The following is a 27,367-nucleotide window of genomic DNA, read 5'->3' on the forward strand; positions in this document are numbered from 1 at the left end:
ATTGGGAATCAAGCTATTTTCTTTCCTTCAACCCGTGGTTGAAGTAAAGTACATTGGTTAATGTATGGCCTGCCTAACTAATTAAGGCCGAACACCAGCTAACACTTTTTAAGAAGTTACAGTAACAATCTATTTTCCTTTTGTGATAAATATAAAATATACATTTTATATAATAAATAAAAGCTGATTATTGCAAGCACCCCTGTCAGTGGTAAATAGTTTGTCTCAACTCTCTAACTGCTATGTCTGCAAGACAGCTTGTTCTATTAAAATACAACAGACTTACTGGTCAGATCACCAGGTGGAAATAAAAGAAAGAAAACCTAAAAATGCAGCCATCACATCTAAGAATTGGTAAGCTGCAATATAATAAATAATAATTGTGACTAAATCTGAACTGTGAAATAAAATCTAATTGTGACGATGAGGCTGCTAGCACAAAGCTGACCTCAAATCATAAATATTACATGGTATATTATAAATGTTTGCATTTTGGGTTTAATACCACTTTAAAAAGTACCTGTCTTGTGCTTGAAGATATCTTTCTTCAAGAATTTCTTGTGATTATAGCCATAATTAGAAAGTCTACATCGAAAAAGCACTATTCAGCACTGGTTATTAATAATATCTTTTGCAGAGAGAATCTAGTTATAAACAACATCTGTGACTATACAATCTTTGGAAGCTAGTATTAAAGTAAAGAGTGTAAAGGGCTTCTGGATCAAAGTACAAGCAATACTAACAGCTTCATTATGCTGTTTACCAGTTTGCATTATTTTTTATATACCATTAGATTCCAAAGTATCCATAGCCACCACTAAGCTTATTATGTGGCCGACAAATGAACTTTAGCAGTAGCACTAAAAAAAAAAAAAAAAAATATTTAACGGTGAACTCAAACCAATTAAAGAAAAAAAAACGAATAAAGCTCTGTATTTATTAAATACATAATTATATGAATGTTTAAATGGAAGCAATGCAAGTACATAAGTTTGACTTAGTAGAAAACACTTGCAATCTCCTATTTGGCAAATCTCAAGATGGGAATAGGAGAAACAGCACAACTGCTTTGGTATTTATGCGCCAATAAGAGACTTGCTGATAGGTGGAGAGAGCAAACTGGCAGAAATGAGCTTTTTGGTCTGCTGCATTTCCTTTGAATGTCCAGTCACAAACTGGTGGAGAAACAAGACCTATAAGTGTTAGCTGACTGCAGGTAAGAGAAATCGGGTCTTCTGCCCTGACAGACATGGCTGCTCCATATGGCAGAGCTGTGTCCATTTTAACAAAAACAAAAATAGTGTAGTGCTCAAAAAATTAACTCAGTGTATAGAAACAACAAAGGAAAAGTATGAAGTGCAAAAATATTAAAGGGCATAGGGAATATATTGTAAAATGATATGCATGTACAGTATATATACAATAACCAAAAATAATTATATTGAATAAAAACAAAGTGCAAAAAGTTTATAAGACAATCAAGCGGATGAGATGAACTGGAGCTGCCAATTTATGAGGAGGATTTCAATTTTGTGGGAATTTCAGAGACTTGGTTTGACAGCTCTCATGATTGACTGGCAACCATTCTGGGGTATTCCCTTTATCGCAAAGATAGGGAGCATAAAAAAGGGAGAAGAGTATTCCTGTATAACAAGAATGATGTGCAAGTGAATATGAGGGACGATACCACCCATGGATCTAGGGAGGAGATGGAATCCTTATGGATAGAGCTTCAAAGGGAGGAAACTAAGGTGAAAGTAATACTGGGCATATGCTACAGGCCCCCTAACTAGAGGGAGGACCTCCTATCACAGCTTGGAATGGCGGCAAGAATGAGAAATGTCATTATAATGGGGATTTTAATTATCCAGATATAGACTGGGCAGAAAGAACCGCGCATTCGTCTAAGGCTCGCCATTTCCTAAATGTTTTGCAGGACAATATCATGCGTCAGATGGTGAATGCACCAACAAGAAACAATGCATTACTAGACCTACTGATTACAAATAATACAGACCTGATCGAGGAAGTAGAAATACAGGGCAACTTAGTAAACAGTGACCACAGGTCAATTTGTTTCATAATAAATCACAGAAATAGGAAACACAAGTGTAATACAAGGACACTGAATTTCAAAAGAGCCAACTTCACTAAACTGCACTCTTTGCTAGATGATATTAAATAAGATAGAATTCTAGGAACAAATGACATAGAGGAAAAATGGGAGTGCTTCAAGAACATACTAAATAAAGGTATGGACCAGTACATTGCAACAGGTAAAAAGTTTAAAAGAGCTAAAATAAACCCTGGGTGCCTAAACTCCAACGTAAAAATGCATTTAAAAAGAAAATAAAAAGCCTTCAAAAAATACAAGGGTCATTGTCAGCATTCCAACATTACAAAGAATGCAATAAGAAATGTAAGAGCACCATCAAGGCAAGATAGAACATGAAAGGCACATAGCGGAAGAGAGGGCTGTGGTTGTTGGGATCTGCGGGTGGGGGGCTTATTGGAATCTGCAAGCCCCCTTTAATAAGGGGGCCCCCAGATCCCACCCCCCCCTGGGTGAATGGGTATTGGGTACATCGTACAAAAAAGTAAAAAACACAGGAAACACTTTTTGGCCTATCCTTTATTAAAAAATAAAAAATAGTGTCCCTCAATGTCAATCCATCATCAATCATGACACCTGCTGGACCCGAAAAATTGAAAAGTAAAAACACTTCCGTCCCTTGGGAGGCATTCCACTGTCTGCCTGATCTACTCGCTCATCCCCCCCCTTTCCTGGCCTGCCAGGCTGCATGCTTAGATAAGGGTCTGGTAAGGATTCAGGGGGGGCACACGCCATTTAAAAAAAAAAATTGGAGTGGAGTTCTCCTTCAAATCTATACCAGACCCAAAGGTTCTGCGTAAAAGTCATGCCAGACCCAAAGGGTCTCCCAGCTGTTTTATTCTTTTTTTAACGTCAGCTCCCAGCAGGGAAGCCTTAACAACCTATTGACTGTGCGCTTGGTGGGCGAAGATCCCGCTAAGTGCCGAGAATGTTCAGGTGTTAGGCAAGTACCTGAATGGGTGATGTTCAGGCAAAACTTATGCTTGGCACAAACCGTTCGCCCATCCCTAGTGGTGACTGAACACTGTAACCCCTCACAGTTACACTTACTGGGCGCAGGAACGGGCCCTGCTGTTAAAAATTTGAAAAAAAAAATTTAATTACATGCACCTGTGATACAGGTGCAGAACAACTGGCCCTAGGTTTTGGTGGTGGCTGAACACTGTAACCCCTCACAGTTACTCTTGTTGGGCACAGAAATGGGCCCTGCAGTTAAAAATTAGAAACAAACATTGAAATTACATGTACTCATCATACAGGTGCAAAAAAATTGGGCCTTGGGTGTTGGTGGTGCCTGAACACTGTAACTCCTCAGTTACTCTTGCTGGGCGCAGGAATGGGCCCTCTTGGTAAAAATTTGAAAAAAATAAAAATTATATGCACCTGTCAAACAGGTGCAGAAAAATTGGACCTTGAGTGTTGGTTGTGCCTGAACACTGTAACCCCTCACAGTTACTTTTGCTGGGTGCAGGAATGATCCCTGTTGTTAAAAAGTTGAAAAACAATTACATGCACCTGTCAAACAGGTGCAGAAAAATTGGACCTTGGGTGTTAGTGGTGCCCTAAACCAATAACATTGTTGGAAGCTAGAATAATCAAGATTCAGTTATATGATAGGCAGCATAGGCAGTCTTCAAGGGATCCTAGATCCCTAGCAATCTCAATCAGTTACATCAGCATCAGGGGCTTGATAGCTGCTGTTGATCCAGGGCTGATTCATTTTGATAAATGTCAGCCATCCAACGGAGTCTGTGGACAGACACACTCTTTTTTTCCATCACAAAACCTCCAGCAGCACTGAATGTCTGTTTGGAAAGCATGCTGGCAGCAGGGCAGGCCAGTAGCTTGATTTTATATTGAGCAAGTTCTGGCCAGTGGTCCATCCTCAAGATCCAGTAACCCAGTGGAATCAACCACCTCAGAGCTTGCCACTGCAGAACTGACAGAATCTCTGGCCGGGTGTTGCTCCTATCCCCTAGACAGACCAACTGAATCACTGCATGGCATCTTTTAGCCTGACTGCTTGCGTAGCCTCTTAAACACTTAGGGAGCACTGCTGGTTCAGAGGAGAATTCAGTAGAAGAGGCCATAGAGGAAGAAGAAGAGATGGGGGTTGAGCAGACAGATGTGGCAGAATCGCCACCAGCTTTTTGAAGGCGTGGTGGCGAAGCAAGCTCCAGCACTGAACTCTGTTCTGCATCCTTCCCAGCTGCCAGAAGAGTCACCAAGTGCACTGTGAAGGAAATGTAATGTCCCGAACCATGCCTGCTGGACCACGAGTCAGCTGTAATGTGAACCTTGCTGATGACTGCTCTGTCCAACGAGGCCAAAACATTGCCTTCCACATGATGGCACAGAGCGGGATTGGCCTTACGTGAAAAGAAATGTATTTTTGGAACCTGCCACTCTGGTACAGCACATTCCGCAAATTCACAAAAGTGGTCAGAGTCTACCAGATGAAAAGGCAGCAGTTGAAGTGCTAGCAATTTGGCCAGGCTAGCATTTAGGCGCTGAGCATGTGGATGGCTGGGACTGTATTTTTATTTCTTTTTACAGTTCAGCAACTGGGGTAGCAAAATTAGCCTGGTGAAATCAACAGGTGGTGTACTGCTAGCAGATTGTGTGATAGTATATCATCATCTCTCTCAGTGCAGGTTTTTAGTAGATTGAGGTATAGTAGCGGTAGAGATCCCAGATGAGGAACAAGGAGAAGTCTGCATTTTTTTATGATGTGGGTCTTTCAGTTACCAATGGACTGCATGGCAGGTTGTCATATGTCTTGTCAAGCATGTGGTGCCCAAGCAGATGGTGTTCTGGCCATGTTTGATCCCTTCAGACCGAGATTGCAAATAGCAACACTGTGGTCTTCTGCACATGTGTTGGAAAAAGCCCACACCAGTGAACTTTTTGCGGGGAGTTAGCAGCGCTCTGCACCTGTGGAGCTTTGTGGTGTGATGCAATAGGGTGGCTGCCCTTAAGCCAGTCCCTGGAGGACATCCTGCCTTGTTGGATTCGTTCCCCCTCTTCCTCACTTTCCTCCTCTGTTCTCTCAGGCACCCAAGTACAGTCAGTGACCTCCTCATCGCCTCCCTCATCGTCACTAGAGCAAACTTGGCAGTATGCTGCAGCTGGGGGAACATGATTGCTAGTTTCTTGTTCATCATTGGCACCCCCTCTCTCTAGGCTCACGTTACTCCCTTCCTCAGCCTGGGAACCAACATTGGAGCATTTAAATTGCTGCGCATCCTCCAGCAGCATGTAACTGAAACTATGATCAAATAATTTAGGTGACTCCTCCATGCATGATGGTGGGGCTATGGAAGGAGTAGCTGTGGACAAGGAGCCTGTGCAATAGGCCGCTTTGGCAGCTGGGGTGGAAGGCAAACTAGTATGAGCCTGGGTGACAAAGGATGAGGGCAGCTTAATTTTCCACTCCATTAACTCTTCTGCATGTTGTGGCTCAATACCACGGCCAAAAAAAAGGACAAGCATGCCGTGCCTGCAGAGGATACACCATGTCCACGACCACCACTTTTCACTGTAGACAGAGAGGCCGCTAAGTTAAAGTTACTTCCTTTAAACAAAATTAAACTACTCGGTCAGTTAATTTATTTCTTACAATAGTACATATGTAGTATATCTATTTGAATGTCCTTGCAAGAAACAGTATATTGGAAGGACAACCAGAAGGCTGAGGGACTGCTTGAGGGAACACCTCTACAATATTAGAAAGGGTTTCAAGGAAAATTCCCTTTCAAAACACTTTAGGGAATGTCATAGTAGAAATCTCAGGGGCATTGGGTTTTTGGGGATTGATATGATTCAAACCCTATTGGAGAGGATGCAATAAATGCCGGGCTGTTTCCATGCTAGAAACCAAGTGGATTTATGAGATGCATACTTTATATCCCTTGGGACTCAATATAGAGGTCGATATAACTTGCTAACAATAGTTAGGGGTATTTTTGCTGTTTATTGTATTCTTTGATTATAGATTTATTGTTTTAGATTAAATTTTTATCAATTAATTTATTTTTTGATATTGTTCATGTAGTTATACTATCCAATAGTATTTGATATCTGATCTTATGGTACTTTAAATAGCCTGCTTGTTTATTACTATATGTCTTAAATGTAGAATCATATTTTTATTCCACCTCAATTTTTTTTAGACATTACGCTATTATCGATTTGAATGCTAATCGTTTTTTATGGCTTGATGCCTCTTATGGTCTTTCTATTGAGTAATTGCACTTAAGATATTTTCATCTGTTGCTCATGGGTTAACTCCTTTCTGCGGGCTATGGGAACATGGTGAGCCTTCGGGTTAATGGTGTATATTAGGCCTTTCCTGTCTGTAGCACTGTTGGACTATGGAAAATAGCAGATATACAACAAAATGGCGCATGTTAATTCCTCACTTTGCAGGCTATTTAGGGAATCTCAACCTTATGTCAGCGGTAAGCAAATCTCTTGAGGACATGCATGCACACAAAACACATAGGGTGAAGCTCTACATGCTGATGTCTGGGCTCCAGAGCAGCGGCCATTTTGGTATGTTTGGTGGCATTTATGTCCTTTTTGCGTGTGGATTTTAATTGTTATATGTTTTTATGTTATTGCAATAAACTACTACACTATAATATTACTCTGAGGCTTCTTGTGGTAGGCAATTTCCCATATAGGACCTTCCATCCAGCCATCCAGGATTGGCACTGAGAAGCTCATTATGGAGATCATTGTGGAAGCTCTGTGATAATGAAATTATATGACAGGCTTTTGCACAGTGTTCTAGTGAGTGCATAGTGGTGATGGAACCTGCACGCTGTGGATGCATCATTGTTTGTTCAAACTGCACTAAGAAGCACTTTTTGAATATTCTTATTGAATATTACTGCGGATACTTCTTTGAAAACATAATGTCTTTGTCTATTTCTATACACTGAGCGCTGCATTTTTGTTTTGTTTTTGTGGTTTATGAGGTTTGATACCTTTTGTGCCAGCTTCTTTCAGTCTGTGCTCACTGTTTCTTGTTTGTTGTGTACATTTTCAGACAGCAAGGACACAGATACAAATCCTTTGCTAGACAAGACAGCTCTCATTTAGGTATTCTATATGTGTATTTAGATGCTTAGCTGAACCTTATTTACCATGTCTCTCCTGTGACGATATCCATGACTTTAAGCTTTGTTTTTAGCATTTTTTAGAATTCATAAAATTCAAGATAACCTGTGGTACAGTGTCTAGTAAGCTCTCTACTAACTATTCTCACAATCTCTTTGACCTTGTTGGCCTTGAACAAGGTAGTAGCAAAACAGAAGCCAGCAGTGCAAGTGTTTTTCCTGCTGAGACTGCTCCAATCCCCTTCATGAGATTTCAGGCTGTGAGATAGACTTTAAAAAACACAGAAGATGATGAGAAGGAGGTTTCATGGAAACAGACATCCTTCTGATCACAATTCTTCTCTTCTGAGTCAGCTTAAAAGTTTTATAGATTTGTTGACTCTTGTTCAATTGAATGATTATGGTAATGGGTGGGCACATAAATTAAAAACATGCTAAAAAAAAAAGTTATACCTAAACTTAAATCACTCTGACTTGAATCTCACTGTCTCACTACCAACTTTCAGTGCAGTGGTGATGCACTATTTCACTGCTTATCTATCCCATTAGATCCTGAAAATGTAGCTTTTATTCTATCAACTCATAAAACAAATAAATGATAAAAATAGAAAGTAGTCCCTCTTTATTATAGTGTAGTGCAATGGAGTGTCCTATCAAATTGAAATTGATTATAGAGGAGGACCACCAAGGCCACCTTTAGGTATGCAGCTTCCTATCTGTATTAGATGGACCAGAAAGTCTGAGGTGATCCTTCTCCTTTCACTACAATAGATTTTCTCAAAATCAAAAATCCTAGCACTTGCTGATAAACAAATATTAAAGAAAATGCCCACTCAAAAAGAAAAGAAAAACAAAATCCAACGTTTTTCACCCTAAAAGGCTTCATCAGGAGTGTAAAAGAGTAACATAGTGCAAAAAAGTCTGTGTGACCTATATAGGATACAGTACAAGTACAAAAGCGGGAGCCCCATGTTTGGAACCTGTATTTAAAGACACCCATTTTGGCACATTTGTACTTTGCTTGAGGACATCATAAACTCTGCATCATTACTGTGTCGTTTAGTGACATCAGTCAGTAGGTGAATACACTAAATTCTGCAGGCAGCATAGGAGATTGACACTTTAGGAAGTGTCAATCTGTATACAGACTTCAGTTGGCGATTCTTCTTGATTAAAGTGGTGTTCATTGGCTTGGGCAGGAATACTGATATTAAGTATAAACGTACACTTAAATTTCATTAACTTCTTTCTCTCTGCATACTTAATGAGTTAACATGCTACAAAGTCACACAATCTGTCCCAGTGTTGTAACAAAACAAAAAAAAAATGCTGGAAAAATCTGCGATCCAAAGACACATGGCAAGAAAAGACAATGTTGTGGTGTTCTGCACAGATACAGTATATAAAATGCATCCAGTTGCCATCATTAAAAGAAAAATTATTTTCTTTTTTTTATTTTGGAAATTTTGGAAAGCAAAATTTGAATTGGAATGGTACATTTAAATTGCATAAACCTACTCATTGACTTGTGTAGCCACAACTAGTCTAACAATTGTCTACTGTTGAATCGTCATGCCGGAAAACCAGCATTCAACCAGCACTTGCAGCACTACTGACTTGTGTATTTTAGTGGGTGGAGACCCTTCTATCAAAATATAATAGCGCAGCGGGGGAGATCCCTGCATTCACATCACTTGTGTTGATGCAGGGATCTGTCATTTTTTTTAATTCTTTCAACCCGCTAGTTAAATGGAAAAATAACTGTGTGTGTATACCCTGCTTTAGACTGCAAAGTATTTATTTGTGTGTATGTCTGTGTGAATATTGTGTGTGTGTGGAGGGTTTGACAGTAAGACAAGAATGTATTTATTTATTTTACTTATTTTACACTGTGCCATCATCACATTTGATTTACATTTTAATAGATTTTTTGAATCCAAGATAGTTTGTGGACATAGTTAAAATGCATGTTTATTTTAATACTAGGATGTTTCTGATGTGGCTAAGATAAATGTCTTTATAAAAAAAAAAAAAAAAAAAATAGCTATAATAGAATATATAGAGCTATCTAGCCATTGATCTTCTTTTTCTTTAGGTTTCAGCACTACGGAAGAATTTGTGTATGAAATTAGGTATGAATCCGAAGAATTAAGATCCCAGCTAGAACCATCTGTGGGAATTGAACTTGTTAGAAAAGAGCGTGATACACCATCTGGGATTGTCACTTTAATTTTCAACATCATTTTTGCACCCAACAAGTCAATGAGGTAAAGTGTTACATATGTAGTGTTTTATTGTGAGCGTAATAGCTGATCTTGTAATAAGACAACTAATATGGACTGCTCGGTATTCATTTTAATTAGTGCCATGTAAAACACTGTACAAAATGAAATGAGAATAAATTAAATCATTTGGTTACTTTTCAGTACATGAACTAGCTAAATATTTCCTCTCACCTTGCAAAGCTATGTACTGTTCAATGAAAGGAATGCAATGAACATGTTAAAAAGACTAAACTTTGAGATATATTTTCAATGCAGTATTAACAAATACATTCTTATTTTTCAGTGATGGCTCCTGGTTTGGGGCTCTTGAGAGATTTTTGATTGGATGGGTTAGAAGACTCAACTGGCTGGCTGTTTTTCTTCTGTGAAATAAGCAGCAGTGGTCATGTCTAGCTGTCTCTGCTCCTCCACCCCCATTGATGTTAACTTGGGAAATATTTAGAGCTGAACGTGCATGTTTAAGTCTTCAGTCACACTGAATCTGACTTAGAAATAGTGCAACTTGTCATGTGATTTGAAACAATCAAATCGTATGACAAGTTGGACCAGTGTGACCAGGGGCTAAAGCCCAAATCCATCCAAAACTTTTTAATTTGTTTTGGATTGAGTGGAAAAGAGTCAGAGTCTCTGTCTGTTTTATGTCCCTACTTTGAAATTTCCCCTGACTTCCTGACAGGGCAGAAAGTCATAAGAATAAGGATGCAGGCAAAAATAAATTTTTAGTGGCCTAGGAAGGTTAAGAACTTTCGAAAAACGTTTCACATTGCTATCAATTTGTGCTTTTTGTTCCAGTGAGAACAGCATCCCCCTCCGCCAATTTCTTGGATAGGTATGCCAAGAGCAGGAAGTGTTGTGGAAATTCCCCAACGAGGTCACAGACAGGAAAGAAAACCTGGCAGAAATGTTAGCACTCCCTTAATGTTTCAAACTATTAAAAAAAATAAAAAAATATATGGATTGAGTTATGCTTTAAAGAGATTTGCTGCTTTTGCTCTTCTGATTCATATTACTTACATTTTATTCAAGTCTAACAACTCACTTGAATGGTGCTCATAAAACACTACTGTATCTATATGAATGGGAATACCAGACTTCATCAGCAGATGGTACCCTGAGTGGCATCTAGTCATCTATAATTACTGTTCCCAGTCAATAGTGCTTAGTCTTATTACAAGGAGTATTCAGAAGCAGGGAACAATATCTAGAAATTCCTTTTTTTCTGATTGGCACATAGTGCATAATGCTTCATGTAAATGGCATTATCTGCTGTCCAGGTAGTTGTGGGAAAATAATGTATAATGGATTTCAGATAGTTACAGTATATAATCACTACAGCAAAATATATTAATGTTTATTTTAATTATTGTGAAATTTGACTAAAGGTATTTGTATCTGTGCTTGTATTTGTAAAGTTCTGCTTTAGGCTTTATGCACATGGACAATTTGGCCCATTAGCATCAAATCCTGGCATTTTTGACTGCCCATGAGGCACAGGTGCAGTATACATTCCCGCTGCCAACACCTGTAAAAATCAAAATCAGAATTCCTGAGTTTTGAGCATACATCCCTAAACACATACGATCCTAAACTCAAATGTGGCTCAGTATTGTGTCCAGCGGCATCCAACCATGGCTTTTTTCAGCCTGTCTTGGACTTTGACTGGCTGCTGGCAGTGAAGCTTAATGCTGCATCTTTGTCTCCTAAGTGCATGGAAATGCTGAAAATTGATGCTGATGAGCCAAACTGCCCATGAGCATGTAACCTTAAGTTAATGTATCAAACGAGCTAAGTTAATGTATCAAATGGAGGCTGCTGTTGTTAGTTGACTCCCTGTTGTGGTGACCATTGACTTTCAATACATTGAAAGTCACTGACATGGAACAAATATGCAAATTGAGAAAGTGTGAAAAAGAAATGTCTAAATAGTCGTAGGGGAAAAAAACAAGAGGGTCAACGTGCAGCCAAGCAACTAGCATTTTCAGAAGAAGAGGTCAGCAGTGCCTGTTTCTCTCATAACATGTTTTATAATGTTTTTAAGGCCACATACACTTACATGTGTAAACTAATTCACTAAGTCATATTTTTAATCTTTTAGACACTCTGCCACATTAGTGGTGCAGTGTGTCACAGGAGGGATATGGAAGTTCCCCATACAGTTTGTTGCCACTGAACCAAATGTGGATGATGTAATTGAGATTGAGGCAGCTGGTCTAAACAAAGAGTCCGTTGTTGGCTTCCGACTGTCCAGTCAGACAAGGTAGGTGTGTTAACTCTTGAAATTATTTGTGTAAACATATGTGTTTGTTGAAATGTATGAAAGTGGTAGCAGGAGTGGTAGCATTGAGGGAGTATTAGATAGATTCCTTTCATGGGGAACTCTAAGGTATTTCCAGACAATCAGGGAGACACAATGCCTACAGTATGTTCAGTGCACTACCCAGGGCCACCTCAGCCTTGGGAGCATCCTAAGTGGCATTCAAATACCTATAGATAACTTGCACAAATGCTTACCAGTTTTCACCTGCTTCTGGAGTCTATAATTGTCATCATCTACAAAATTATGATTCTGTTGAAACTAAGAAAAGATGCCAAAACCACATCAACTGCTTCTGCTCAATGCATAGGAGCATTGCCACGTTTTTGATGTCATAAACAGTAAGCTTTGAAGTCCTGACTAGAAATCCATTTCAAAGCATTCCACTTTGTTTTTCCGTTTCCTTTATTTGCTTCAGTTAAAAAGTAAGCAGTACTGGACATACTGCAGATGCAAGTAGCGCAGCCTCTCTCAGACCTATAAGGTTCAATGGGGCTTATGTCATGCATACTGTCAGTGGTGGTGAGCCAAGGGTTTTTTTGCTTTATTTGTGTGTGAACAGATGGATAGCCTGTGAGTAAATATTGCTGGAAACCTCTGAAGACAGGAATAGCTTCTGAAGTGTTCCTGGTACACAAAAATGCATTATCAGAAAAGTGAAGTGTGATGTTATCATGCTTTGTCCAGCTCCCAGCCTGTGACAAATAGTTGTGATTAGTAAGGACCTCACAAATCATTAGTCATCTCACAATCATGACTGTATATTTAAAAGGTGAACATATGACTCTATATCCTTTTATAATGCAAAACAAAACAATTTTTTTAGGCTTGCTTTTGCAACTTTGCTAACTCAGAATAAGTTAATCACTTATTTTACATGTATTAGAGTACATTATTATATATGAAATCTGATTGAATAGACATTAACATTTGCAATTAATGTTATAATTGGCAAAGATTTGTTAGGTCACATTTTATGAGTTGTTTTTTTTGTATGGATTTAATTCCAGGGGCCAAGGAGGATTAGATAGTGATTAGGACATTAAACACAACTGTATTTATTTTGTTTCTATTGCATTTGGATTTCTACACATTGCAGTGAAAACTTGTTAAAGGTCAAAAGGAGCAATTCAATAGAGGGAGAAATCTTATTATGCAAAATGGCTATTTAGCTATTTAAATAAATCCTGATTCCACCAGAGTGTTGTGTTTTTATGTTGGAGAAATGATTTCCTCTTCGGTGCTTGCTCTTATTTGAATTATACAAATGACATCAACAGTGGTATGAGTTTTTTTTTTAACCCTTGTAAATGTATAAATTTACATTTCTTATGGAAGATTTCATATGCTAACTACAAGAGAAAATGCTGTATTTTGGCCTCCAGAAACAAATATAAATGATGTACCACAGAGATGGATATAGGAAAAAAAAGAAAGAAAAAAATCACTGTTCAGCAAAATAATAATAAGAGTCATATGAATTATCCCCAAAGGTTTATGCTGAGAAGACTGCATATATCATACCAAGTCACTGCATAGAATGTAAACATGTGTGTTATTTTATATTACTTATATTACTTAAAAAATGTAACAAACACTCTGCCTGGTCTTTTGGCCTCGACTGTGGCCTTTGGCAGATGCACAATTATGTTTAGGCCTCATGCACACTGGACATTTTTGGAGCTGCTGTTAGCAGCGTCAGATGTTTTTTTTTGCAGCTGCAGAACGCCCATCCATGTTATTCTATGGCCTCATGCACACATAGAGCTTTAAGGAGCTCCAAGTGGCATAGGCGTTTTACAGCTTAAAAAAAACCCAGGAACTGTGTGTTCTGGAGCTGCAGCGTCAAGCTGAAAAAACGTTTGACGCTGCTAAAGGCTGAATAACATTGCTTAACATGCGTCAAGCTACGTTATAAGTTTTTTTCTTCCATTCACAATCTATGGTTCCCTATGGGAGCCTATTGATTTGAATGGAAGGCGCACCACAAGTCGGATCAGGATGATCTGACTTGCGCTGTGAGAATCTTGAGGGGAAACTTCATGCCCCCCAGCTTCCAAACCAGGCCCAGGGTCTGGTATGGAATTTGAGGGTAGCCCCACACCGAAAAAACGGCGCGGGGTCCCCCAAAAATACATACCAGACCCTTATCCGAGCATGCAGCCCAGCAGGCCAGGAAAGGGGAGGGGATGAGCGAGTGGCCCCACCCCCCCTGGACCATACCAGGCCACACGCCCTCAACATGGGGGGGTGTTGGTGCTTTGGGGCGGGGGGGCTCTGCACCCCCCCCACCTCAAAGTACCTTGCCCCCATGTTGATGAGGACAAGGGCCTCATCCCCACAGCCCTGGCCGGTGGTTGTGGGGGTCTGCGGATCATCCAGATCCGACTTGCGATGTGCCTTCCATTTAAATCAATAGGCTCACATAGGGAACCATTGATTTTGAATGGAGGCAGAAAAAACGCTGCTAAAAGCTTCGTGGCCAAACGTGCAATAATGCAAATGGAAAAAGCTACTAAAAGCACATTTATACAGCTGCTTTTTCCTGGCGTCAAGAAACAGCTTTGGAGCTCGATTTTATGACGCCCTGTGTGCATGGAGCCTAAGTGTTTACAAGGGAGGGCAAAATACAATGACAATGTCCAAGGTTATCTGTATCCAATCAATTGGATGCATTTTAATTGCATTTGTTGCTTTGCAAATGTTCAGTGGCTTTGTTTAATAAATTTGATTTGGGTATTTCTTTTATGATAATATGTTGTTTTCAAGCATTTATGCCAGTTTGTTATTCCAGATCAGAGTGGTTCAGGTTCTACAGGTAAACAGGTTATGTGCCTACCATATGGCCATAGGCAGACTGGCCTACGAGGATGTTTTCTACTTTACTGTATGGCCAGTGTAGAGGAAAATTTTTAGTGGGGTAGAATTTAATGTACTGGAGCTTCTAGGGGCAAATTAATTAAAAAATTAATGTCCCAAACCTTGCTGTGTTGTCCTAGAGAACCAATTGTTATGTTCTAAACATTTAACTTCATTTTAAATTTCTGTCTATTTTAGATTTAAAAAAATAATAATTCTTGAATACATTTATTAAGGATTTACCTGGCAAATTGTTGATTTGAGTTTGCTCGATTTGATTGCATTTTGGTGTTTTTAGCAACATAAATAGTGTTCCCATAGGGATTTTCCTTTTTCTATCAGTATGGCAGATACAGCTGTCTCTTTCTGTCTTTTGTTTAAATGCAATGTAGCTTGTGTCTAGTAAACTGTGACAGCTTCAGTTAGTTGAATAGTTTAAAAATAAAGGGTATTAGAAATTGCTTGGCAACTTCTAACTGCCGCAGTAACAGTAATTCTGTAAGGTGTATGACCTTTCTTCATTTCCCAGGGCACAAAAATGCAGGGTGACATAGGTGTAATGGTATTTGAGGCCAACCTGTAGTGACAGATTGAATTGCAGCTTGCTACTGACATTTTTTATCCTGTAACTAATCAGTGCTTTAGGAGAAAAAAATCCCCCCTGATATTTCATCATTATTCATTGCTGTCTAGTTTTCATTGTATTTATTTGTCAATTCATTATGCTGTATTTTGCCAATGTTCATTTGTTTTAAGGTAAAGCCTAATTGCACTAAAATGTTTTTATTATTATATCAAGGTACCCAGAGCCATTCAGCGCATATTTTTTAGTAGGCAGTGACTTGGAGTTTTCTGTGTTTCCACAATCTGGAGAATTATTGCCCATTGGAACTGCTGGGACTCTAATTACTGTTGGATTTAAGCCTACAATGTACAGTAAGAAACATAAAGCTACTTTAGTAATACAGGTAAGCTGCATTAGAAACAGATAGAAACCCTTTGTTTTTAAATTAACAAAAAAAATAATAATAATATTTTTATCTGCATGCCATAGATATCGAAATCAGACATTATATTATATGCTTTGCGCTCATTTTTTTTTTCTTTAATAACAAACAGGTTTATACTTACCTACACAGAGAGACTCGGAACCTCCTCTTCTTGAGTCCCTCACTAGCACTCCTTGCTCCTCATCTTCTCAGAGTGCCAGTGTTCATAGGGAGCCACTTTTATTGTGGCTCGATCCATAGACACAGAAAGTGTGGCTCAGCCCCACCCCACGCTCCCTTGTCACAGGATTTGACTGACCGCAGTGGGAGCCAGTGGCTCCTGCTGCCTCAGCAAAGCCTGGGATACCAGAAAGTGAGAGGAGAGGGCTGCTGCAGATGGGCACAGTGTTGGATTGAGTGAGGACTGTAAGTGAAGTAAGTATTGAGGGGGTGAGGGGGCAATACTTTTACTTAAACATTTTTTACCTTAATGCAAGTAATGTATTAGGGTAAAAAAAGTTTAGGCTTAAGAACCACTTTAATGTTCAACTAGCGAGGTTGTACGACAGCCTTGGCTGTCTGGGACTCTCCCTCATTGGCTGAGACAGCAGAGGGCGCCATTTGTTTCCTCTGCTGTCAATCAAAGTCAGTGTGCCAATGAGAAGAGAGAGGGGGATGGGCTGAACCACAGCTCTGTGTCTGAATGGACACATGGAGTAGCTCGGCTTGGGTTCCCCTATAGTAAGCTGCTTGCTATGAGGGCACTCCGCAGGAAGGAGGGGACAGGAGCACCAGCAAGGGACCTGAGGAGAGGGGGATATGGGCTTCTCAGTGCAAAAGCAACTGCACAGAGGAGTAAGTATAACATGTTTGTTATTTTTAAACAAAAAAAAAAACAATACTTTATTATCACTTTAATGCACTAGGATACCACAGTACACAATTGATTTTAAAAGCACCACAATGCAAATAATGCTTAAAATAAAGCTTGTAAATTGAGCTCTGGTAACATACTAATTGCTTTCTTTAGGTTCTTGTCCCATTAGCTGTTCTAACAACAATTCAGCTAAATTCCACCTCATTATGCACTAAATATATAGTGTGATAGCATAAAGAAAACTTTTGCAAGCAATGCTAGCACTTTAGGTATATCACAAGGAGCAAGAAATACCTAAGTAAATTCCTTAGTGGTCTGCTGTCTACTAATAACATTTATCAGAAATGCCAACACTTAAATGCATTTCATTTCAGCACCACCACTTAGTGAACTACATTCCAATTCGGAATTGGAGCTCTGCTTATTAACAAGCTCAAGTTACAGTTGTGGCTAACTAGAAAAAAATTGTATATAACTAGTATACCGATAGATGTATGCAATGCTTTTTGAGGAGAATCTAGATTCTATAAAACAAATCCACATATTATTGTAGAAAATGCACACAATTAAAATCCCTATATATTATTATTATTATAATAGGCAAATCAAGTGAATCAATGAAAATCATCCTCTAAAATACTCTATTTAATATTTAGTAGTCATTGCTATATCTAGACATTAAAGAAACTCTTGGAAGAATAATGGATATTGCCATATCAGACATCTGCTTTTCAGAAAGGCTCTTCACACTTATGTGCAACTGGGATTTTTCTGCACTAGAAAAACACTGGTCTCTGCAAGGGCACATAGAAAACAATTGTTTTCTTTATGTCCTTGTTCAGATTAGAACCCAGGCGGCAGATGTGGAGTATTGCTGCACTGTGCATGTCTCAGCTCGCTGTCTGACACTGCATTTCTGTGCACCACAGCTGAGCTAAAGTACACAGAAATGAACGAAATGTCACTTTGTGACATTTCAATTAAGATATATTAAAAGGGAAAAAACACAAGGCACCACTTACCCAAACCTGTACAGTAGGAACCAAGCTCACACAGGAAATGGATAGAGGGAGATTTATTAAAACTGGTGCACACAGAATCTTGTGCAGCTGTGCATAGTAACCAATCAGTTTCTAATTTCAGCTTGTTCAACTGAGGTTTGACAGTAAAACCTAGAAGCTGATTGGTTACTATGCACAGCTGCACCAGATTCTGTTTGCACGACTTTTAGTAAAATTCCTCCTCATTGTTCTTTTTTGGGTAGTGTGAACAAGTCCTAACTCTTCAAATTGGGGTACAATAAATTATGGGCTCTGGTAAAGAGCTGTCATCAGAGCATAGCCCTAGACATAGCAGCTCAGCATGGATCATACTATTGTTGATCTTAATTTTCTTAGTATATGAATGTATTTTTAGTGAACTGCTAATCTAATTAACTGACCTTACTAGAACACAATGAGGTTTATTTACTAAAGGCAAATCCACTGTGCACTACTAGTGCACTTGGAAGTGCATTCGCTGTAGATCTGAGGGGGACATGCAAGGAAAATAAAAACAGGATTTTTGCTTGCACTCTATTGGATGATTGAAATCAGGAGAGCTTCCCCTTATTTCAGATATTCCCCTCAGATCTACAGCAATTGCACTTCCATGTTCACATCCAAGTGTACTTGCAGTGCATTTGCAGTGTACAGTGATTTGCCTTTAGTAAATAAACCCCATAATGTTTCTTACAAGGACATATTTATGGCCTTCACAATATATAGAGCTTTTGAGTTGGTTTTCTAAGGACAAACAGGCTGTTCACTTTAGGTTTCACTTTGCAATAAAAAATGCCCTTGACTTGATGAATGAGATGAAGCTGATGCAAGCAAAAATACATTTTTTTTTAAATTCCAGGCTTTCTTCTGCATGAGAAAATGCAAATAGGCATTATTGACTTGTACTTTCTTGTACATTTAGGAGTTGATTTAATAAAAACAGAGAGTGCAAAATCTGGTGCAGCTCTGCATAGAAACCAATCAGCTTCTAAGTTTTTTCTGTTAAAGCTTAATTGACCAATCTAAAGTTAAGCTGATTGGCTACCATATACAGCTGCACCAGATAAAACTGCGTTCTCCAGTTTTAGTAAATAAACCCTATAGTGTTATTAAAATCTTAAAGTCATAGTCATAATAAACCATTGAACACCTAGAGATATGTAAAAGCATGCAAAGTATAACGAAAAATTATTCATGCTGTCAATATTTATTGCGTCTCTGGGATTGTGGAATAGACATTTGCATTTTATTTATGGAAATACAAGCTGTAACTGAAAGAGACGTTGAACAACGTATTTGCAAAATAATTTTGTTTCATCATTTTTTAGTTTGTTCTGTCAACATAAAAACTGAGCAGCCTTGTCTATTGAAATAACTATTTCATAATCTTCTTTATCAAAAGAAGAGTCTTACAGATACTATTTCAGAAATAAACTCCTGACTAAAGTAATAGTTTTACTCTTGATCTTTTCATTGGAATACAGCTCATACATTTCTGACATCAGCTTAACATAACTAATTTTCCTTTAATATAAATTTCCATTTGCCTACATTTTGCAGATATTGGTATTTTTTTTATTATTCATATTTCACATCCTGTTCTTTTTAATGTATCATGGTAATATTGTGGGGATTTTAACAGCAATTATGAAATATGGTAAATGTTCACCTATATATTGTGCGTGTTCACCTACAGTATATATTATACCTGGCTTTACATCTGCCCTGTAATTGCACATATATCCATATATAGATGCCAATAGAGATGTATACTGGGCCACCTAATGGTTATTTTTTCTTGATGATGGCAGCCTAGTGTGCAACAGATTTGATCATGGTGATATGAGGGAAATATGGTTTGGGCATTGCTTTCAACAAACCAAGGGTCCTCAATTCCTAAATGTTTTGCAAGATTATTTCATGGGTCAGCTGGTAGCTACACCAACAAGAGATAATGCAGTACTAGACCTACTAATTACTAACAGTACAGGCATGACAGTGGATGTAGAAATTCAGACAAAAACTTAGGAAACAGCGACCACAGGTCAATTGGATTCAGTATAACTCACAGTAATAGAAAGCACAAGGGTAATACAATGACACTAAATTTCAAAAGAGCCAACTTCCCTAAATTGCGCTCCCTACTAGACAATATTGAATGGGATAGAATCCTAGGAACAAAGAACAGGGAGGAAAAATGGGAGTGCTTGAAGAGCATACTAAATAAAGGTATTGGACAGTGCATTCCAATGGGAAATAGGTTTAAAAATCTAAAATAAATCCTGGGTGGCTAAACTCCAACGTAAAAATTAATATAAAAGGAAAAGAAAAGGCCTTTCAAAAAATACAAGGCTGAGGGATCATTGTCACCATTCCAACAATACAAAGAATGCAATAAGGAATGTAAGAGCGCAATCAGTGCAGCTAAAATAGGCCACAAAGTCACATATTGGAGAAGAGTGAAAAAAACCCCAAGAAGTTCTTTAAATACTTTAACAGTAAGAAAGTGAGGCCAGAGTATATTGGCCCCATAAAGGATGATGAAGGGAATTTGGTTATAAAAGACAAAGAGAAGGAAAAGGTTTTAAATGCATTCTTCTCAGTTTTCACAAAGGAAATGGGGGGATATAGTAGCCAAGACTTTAATGTTAATAACATGTCACAGGAAGCACCCTCATAGCTAACTGAAGACAGAATCAGAAAAAGACTTGAACAATTTAACATAAATAGGTCACCAGGACCAGATGGCTTACACCCAAGGGTCCAAAAGGAACTCAGTCAAGTGATTTTCATTTTTATGGAAATGTTACTGACTGCAATGATTCCAACTGATTGGAGAAAAGCCAATGTTGTACCAATATTTAACCACTTCCATACAGGGCAGTTGCACCCCCTTCCTGCCCAGACCAATTTTCAACTTTCAGCGCTCTCACACTTTGAATGATAATTACTCTTTCTTTTGGTAGTATTTAATCACCACTGGGTTTTTTTTTATTTTTTGCGATATAAGTGAATAAAGAGCGAACATTTTGAAAAAAAAAAACATCTTGTTTTAGTTTCTATTATAAAATTTTGCAAATAAGTAATTTTTTTTCATAAATTTGGGCCAAAATTTATACTGCTACATATCTTTGGTAAAAATAACCCAAATTAGTGGATATTATTTAATCTGTGTGAAAGTTATAGAGTCTACAAGCTATGGTGCCAATCATTGAAAATTGATCACACCTAATCACACCTGATGTACCAAAGGACTATCTCACTTCTTGAGGCCTTGAAATGTCAGGACAGTACAAATACCCCCCCAAATGACCCCTTTTTGGAAAGTTGACATTCCAGGGTATTTAGTAATAGGCATGGTGAGTTTTTTGAAGTTGTAATTTTTTCCCACAATTCTTTTGAAAATTAAGAAATTATTATTTTTTTCACAAAATTGTCATAATAACAAGTTATTTCTCACACACAGTATATGCATACTTGCAATTGCACCCCAAAATACATTCTGCTACTCCTTCTGAGTTTGGCAATACCACATGTGTAAGACTTTTACACAGCCTGGCCACATACAGAGGCCCAACATGCAAGGAGCACCGTCGGTGTTCTAGGAGCATAAATTACACATATAATTTCCTAAAGACCTATCACACTTTTGAAGGCCCTGGAGCACCAGGACAATGAAATTAATCACAAAATGACCCCATTTTGGAAAGCAAACACCCCAACATATATTCTAGGAGGCATAATGAGTCTTTTGAATATGTCATTTTTTTCCTCAAGTTTTTGAGAAATGTGGGAAGAAAGTGAAAAAAAAAAGAAACATTTTTTTTGTACACAAAGTTGTCAATTTATAAGATATTTCTAACACATAGCATGTACATAGCAAAAATGACTCCCCAAAATACATTCTGCTACTCCTCCTGAGTATGGCAATACCACATATGTGAGACTTTGTCACAGCATAGCCACATACAGAGGCCCAACATGCAAGGAGCACCGTCAGGTGTTCTAGGAGCATAAATTACACATATAATTTCTTAACGACTTATCACACTTTTGAAGGCCCTGGAGCACCAGGACAAGGGGATTACCCACAAAATGACCCCATTTTAGAAAGCAAACACCCCAACACATAATCTAGGAGGCATGGGCTGCAGATAGGTACTCAGGTACTCTGATGAGCTGCAGATAGGGACTCAGGTACTCTGATGGGCTGCAGACAGGTACTCAGGTACACTGATCGGCTTCAGAAAGGAACTCAGGTACTCTGATGGGCTTCAGAGACAGGTACTTGGGTAATCTGATGGGCTGCAGAAAGGTACTCGGGCACTCTGGGCTGAAGACAGGTACTCGGGTACTCTGGGCTGGAGACAGGTACTCAGGTACTCTGGGCTGGAGACAGGTACTCGGGGACTCTGGGCTGGAGACAAGTACTCGGGTACTTTGATGGGCTACAGAGAGGTATTCGGGTACTATGCTGGGCTGAAGAGAGGTATTCGGGTACTCTGATGGCCTGGAGACAGGTACCCAGGTACTTTGATGGGCAGGAAACAGGTATTTAGGTACTCTATTGCGCTGTAGATAGGTACTCAGATATCCTGATGGGCTGGAGACAGGTACTCAGGTACTCTAATGGGCTGCAGATAGGTACTCGGGTACTCTGAAGGGCTGGAGACAGGTACTCGGGTACTCTGTTGGGCTGGTGACAGGTACTTGGGTACTCTGATAACAGGTACTTGGGTACTCTGATGGGCTGGTGACAGGTACTTGGGTACGCTGATGACATGTTCTCGGGTACTCTGATGGGCTGCTGAGAGGTACTTTGGTTCTCTGATGTACTGGAGACAGGTACTCAGGTACTCTGATGGGCTGGTGGCAGGTACTGGGGTACTCCGATGACAGGTACTCAGGTACTCCGATGACAGGTACTCCGGTACCCAAATACCTGTCACCAGCCTATCAGAGTACCCAGGTACCTGTCTCCAGCCCATCAGAGTACCCAAGTACCTGTCATCAGCCCATCAGAGTACCTGAGTACCTGTCATCAGAGTACCTGGTGGGCTGGTGACAGGTACTCGGCTACGTTGATGGGCTGGTGACAGGTACTTTGATGGGCTAGTGACAGGTACTTTGATGGGCTAGTGACAGATATTTTGATGGGCTAGTGACAGGTCATCTTTATTGGGTCGGGGGCAATCAGTGTGTTTTTGTGTGTACTGTAATCGGTAACTAGCTGTTACCACAATCTCCTCCTCACACAGGATCGGTGTGTGAGGAGGAGAACACGGTAAAAGCTAGTTACCGTGGTCTCTGTAGACATTCTGTGACCGGCTGTTATTGGACACAGCCGGCCACGTGGTAAAGAGCCAATTTCATTGGCTCTTTACCCTGATCGGGGATGGATTGTGTCAGAGTGACACTCTCCATACTTGATCGCTGCTCTGCACGCCCCTGAGGGCGCGCATGAGCGGCGTGCACAAGGAAAGTGCATATGGCCAGCTGTGATTGGACACAGCCGGTCACATGCTAAAGAGCCATTTTTTTAATGGCTCTTTACACCGATTGGGGACAGGCTGTGTCCCGACGGACATGCCGCATCCCCGATCGCTGCGGCCCCCCGTGGGGCGGGAGAGCAGCAGGAACAGGCAGATGTCATATGACATCCGCCCAAATCGAGGGAGTGTTCCTGCCGGCGTCATTTTATAATGCGCCGGTAGGGAAGTGGTTTAAAAAGGGCCAAGACATATCCCTGGGAACTACACGCCAGTTACATAGTTACATAGTTACATATAGTTACATAGTTACATAGTATGTGAGGTTGAATAAAGACAATAGTCCATCCAGTTCAACCTGTGTAGGTGTGTGTGGCTGTAATCATCTCACATACCCCTGAATGTTCTGATCCTTGAGATGTAAGTCTAAGAGTCTTTTGAAAGCCACCATACTACTTAACATCAATAGTCTGCAAGCTATTGAAGGGGATGATCAGTGATTATATCCAAGATTTCAGTAATGAAAACAATATCATTTATAGTAACCAGCGCAGATTCATGAAGAATCGTTCTTGCCAGACCAATCTATTAACCTACTATAAAGAAGTGAGCTGCCATCTAGATAAAGGAAGGCCTGTAGATGTGGTGTATCTGGATTTTGCAAAGGCATTTGATACATTTCTCCACAAATGTTTACTGTAAAAACTGAGGTCTTTCAGTATGGACTTTAAGGACCTGGATTGAAAGCTGGCTACAGGGGCGGGTCCAAAGGATGGTGATAAATAGCTAGTACTCGGAATGCTCTGGTGTGGTAAGTGGAGTCCCCTACGGATCTGTCCTGGGACCAATTCTGTTTAATTTATTAATTAATTATGTAGATGATAGGATAAATCTCTGTATCAATCTTAGTATTTGGAAAGTGGCTCTCTGTGGGGGCACCTGATGAAAGGGAGGAGCCAAGACTCTTGTCCGGCCACATCTTGAGTATGCTGTCCAGTTCTGGGCACCAGTTCTCAGAAAAGTTGTGCTGGAACTGGAGAGAGTCCAGAGAAGGGCAACAAAGCTAATAAAGGGACTAGAGGATCTCAGCTATGGGGAAAAACTACAAGCATTGAACTTATTCTCTCTGGAGAGGAGACGCTTGAGAGAGGATATGATAGCAATGAACAGATTCTGTACTGGTGACCCTAGCATAGGGAAAAAACTTTTAGGTGAAAGGGAATTTAAAAAGAAGCACAGACATTCACTGAAATTGGAAAAAAAGCAGTTTTAAAGGAGTTGAAGAGTCTCAAGATTTTTCACCTTAATGCATTCTATGTATTAAGGTGAAAAAACCTTCTGGGTTGTAGCTGCCCCCAGACCCCCCGTTACTCTTATCTCAACCTGAACATTCCAGCAACAAGCATGAGCCCAGCAGCTCCAGCCGCTGTTTCGGGTCCTCATTAGATAGATTGATAGCAGCAGGAGCCATTGGTTCCCGCTGCTATTAATCAAATCCAGTGACACGAGAGAAGGGGCAGGGCCGAGTCCTGCTGTCTGTGTCAATGGAAGCAGCAGCAGGACTCGGGAGTGTCCCCGCATGGGTGCCCCCGTGGAAAGCGGCTCTATGTGGGGGCACCTGATGAAAGGGAGGAGCCAGAAGCAGCGCCGGGGCACCCCAGAAGAGGAGGATCAGGGCTGCTCTGTGCAAAACCCTTGCACAGAGCAGATAAGTATAACATGTTTGTTATTTTAAAAAATGATCCTTTTCAATCACTTTAACCTTAAACTGCGTAGAGGGTTATTCACTGTCAGAGCAGTAGGGATGTGGAATTCTCTTTCACAAGCAGTGGTATCAGCAGAGAGTGTCAATAGTTTCAAAAAACTATTAGATGGGCACCTTAACGATCACAACATACAGGGATATACAAAGTACTGTTGACACAGACACAAGCACACACTCCAAAGGTTGAACTGAATGGACTGGTGTCTTTTTTCAACCTCACCAACTATGTAACTATGTAACAAGTAGGCTGCGTAGGCATGAATTCCTTACAAATATACTTACAAAGCCACAAGCACTAGTTATCACACACACATATTGTTAGTGCTGGAAAATCTTTGTGATTAATCAGTGATTGTGTTTTAGTAACAGAATAAAAGAAAATGTTATTTCCCTTGGACTTCCTTGCACATCCTGAAAGTTTTGGAGAGAAGCACCATGTTATCATTGATGAGTGAGGAGATCCTAGATAAATAGGCACATCACTCACCAAAAGTATTTCTTTATTAAATAGATCCTCCTTGCTTATGTTAAATGGAGGGGTCAACATAAGCTAAGTGTAAAATCGGAGGGATGGAGGTAAAATTTGTGTAATTGCATTTTAAAAGGTATTCGTAACTGTCTACATTTTGATATTGCTAGCAGCATATCTTGATATTTCATTGGTCCTCCTTTCCAAAGAGAAAGAAAGTACATGTGGGCCATCCTATTAGTGGTCAAATGGTGCCTCGGATTTCTCAAATACAGTATATGGTTGTTTATTTGGGATGTTTAGCAGGCTGTTCTGAGTTGTTGGCAAGTAGGCAGGCTGCAGCTTCACATACATTTCTATTGTTTAAGCTGAAGAGCTCCACCTGACCAGGGCAGCAGTTCCATGCCTGGAACACAATCTTAAAATATTAGTGGTAGATGCTGTTATACATGCTTTTATGCTTGCTATATACAGTACCAACGTGAGCATTGCGTAACAGAGAGAGCTTACAACCCAAGAGCTATTCTGCCCTGTTATTCTCAGAACCACTGACTGCTTCTGTGATATGTTGGATGGGTGGCCTTTGCAGGCAAAGTGACGTACTGGGTTTAGGGCACATGCATGCACGCCACCCCCCCCCCGACACCTGCTGTGATTGTACACAGCAGGGGTCTGTCAGCAAGTACCAGCCAATGATTCATAGCTGGTACCTACTGATTGGCTGTGTCTAATTACAGCCCAGGGCCCTGTGTTGATGATCAACACAGGACTCTGTAAAGAGGGAACAATTTCTCTGATTATTATCCCCGGAAAGCAGGATTAAGAAACAGATTTTTTAGTAAAAGCAGCAGACATTACACGCATTACATATTGTTAGTGATACATTTAACCCCTTAATCTTCCGATATGTTAACCCCTTCCCAGCCAGTGTTATTAGTACAGTGACAGTGTAAAGTATTTTCACTGATGATATCAGTGGCAGTTAGCCAGTCCCGCCCCCAGCATCAGTTAGTGTCAGTTTGCTTTCCACACTATCGCAGTCCCATCATATGTCACTGATCACTGCCATTAGTAGTATAAAAACAAAAAACTCCAATATATATATATATGGTGATCAAATACCGCCAAAATAAAGCTCTATTTGTGAGAAAACAAATATATAAATTTTGTTTGGGTACAGCATTGCAATACCATGCAATTACCAGTTAAACTAGCACAGTGCTAAACAGCAAAAAATGGCCTGTCATGAAGGGGATAAACTTCCCGGAGCTGAAGTGGTTAATAGGATGCTTTAGTCATTAAATGCATGTGTTTGGTTCTGATCAGCTTACTGTAAACTATGTTATCAGTGGATTTACATGTAATACATATTTTGTGATAGATAAATAGAGGGCCTGCTAAACCTCCTTCCTCTGCTGATTTCCATCATCCAATCATGTGCAATCGGAAAAATATATATATTTTTTCTTTGATTGGGTATATTCTTCACAAAGTAAATTTTTACCATATCTCACAATTTTTTTTTAGCAGAGATACTGACTTCTCTGCTGGAACAGACAGTTACTAGAAGTAATATTTACATATTTGTATTAATATACACTTGGACATTTTAAAGCAAGCACAAGTATAATGTGAAGGTCACATACAAAAAAATCTCAGGCTAATATTACAATAGTAATAAAATGTTTACAGGAAGGGAGGAGAGAAGGAAACAATTTTTTGATACGAAACTAGTGAAATCCCTGCTAGAAATCTTATTGGGATTCTTTGTTATTTTTTATACAAATAAAGTCTGACATTGTGTTGGTTTTGTTTCTCCTTTTTATTTAAATACCTGTTTAAAATGACTGGATAGTAAACTGTGCAATAATGTTGTTAATTTAACATAAAGATATAGTCAGGAGAGAATGTCTGGATCTGCTCACAGTAATCATGAGAAAATAGGTAGACACTAAGGATTCTAGAGTGCTCTTTAGCTTAGGTTTCTAGATTTAAATATATGGATCTTCTATTGCTGTCTTGATTTTGCACAGGAGATATTCCT

The 27,367-nt window shown here is 39.5% G+C and overlaps 1 protein-coding gene across 1 annotated transcript in view; it reads left to right on the forward strand.

Moving 5' to 3' along the window:
* The window catches only part of CFAP47 (cilia and flagella associated protein 47), a 702,231-nt gene that overhangs the window by 662,819 nt on the left and 12,045 nt on the right, over positions 1–27,367 (forward strand). The window contains exons 61-63 of the mRNA XM_082245539.1: positions 9,332–9,503; positions 11,617–11,778; positions 15,494–15,662. Coding sequence (XP_082101665.1) covers positions 9,332–9,503; positions 11,617–11,778; positions 15,494–15,662 — 503 coding nt within the window. The remainder of the gene's footprint in view (positions 1–9,331; positions 9,504–11,616; positions 11,779–15,493; positions 15,663–27,367) is intronic.

Source organism: Pelophylax lessonae (assembly GCF_965119305.1).
Source record: "Pelophylax lessonae genome assembly, chromosome: 2".
NCBI lineage: Eukaryota > Metazoa > Chordata > Amphibia > Anura > Ranidae > Pelophylax > Pelophylax lessonae.